Source organism: Cariama cristata, unplaced genomic scaffold, assembly GCF_000690535.1.
Source record: "Cariama cristata isolate BGI_N322 unplaced genomic scaffold, ASM69053v1 scaffold15673, whole genome shotgun sequence".
NCBI lineage: Eukaryota > Metazoa > Chordata > Aves > Cariamiformes > Cariamidae > Cariama > Cariama cristata.
This window is the reverse complement of record NW_009608773.1, coordinates 150089-150449: the sequence shown is the minus strand read 5'-3', so window position 1 is coordinate 150449 and position 361 is coordinate 150089. Positions and strand designations below refer to the sequence as shown.

General features: G+C 53.5%; 1 protein-coding gene across 1 annotated transcript in view; it reads right to left on the bottom strand.

The window, feature by feature from the left end:
* LOC104159367 (RNA-binding protein Nova-1-like) overlaps positions 1-361 on the bottom strand; it is a gene marked incomplete at its 5' end in the record, with an annotated part of 151372 nt that overhangs the window by 2482 nt on the left and 148529 nt on the right. The window contains 1 exon segment of the mRNA XM_009697253.1: positions 1-361. This exon segment is cut by the window's right edge and continues 25 nt beyond it. Within this exon segment, the coding sequence (XP_009695555.1) occupies positions 1-361 (361 nt within the window).

Sequence of the window (361 nt, the reverse complement as noted above, 5' to 3'; positions counted from 1 at the left end):
CCCCGCGTACCCCCCAGCAGTGCTGCCACTGGCTGAGGCTTCACTCGCATAGGTGGCCAACAAATTGGCTGCTGCTGCTGCTGGGTTGGCACTGGCAGCTGCTGCAGCCAAAGCCCCTGTAGCTGCTGCCTGACTTAGGCCTAAACCTAATGTATTGAGATTATATCCATAGCTGGCTAATGTATTAAGTGCAGAGGTGATGGCCACCAGGTCATTGCCTGTAAAGCCAGATAAAACTGCTGGAAAGGCTGCCACTCCAGCAAGGTTAGCATGTCCTAATAGCCCTGCAGCAGCTGCGGCAGTTGGTAACACTTCAGCAGTGTTTGCATAAGGAGATCCCGTTGGATTGGAATTGGCCACT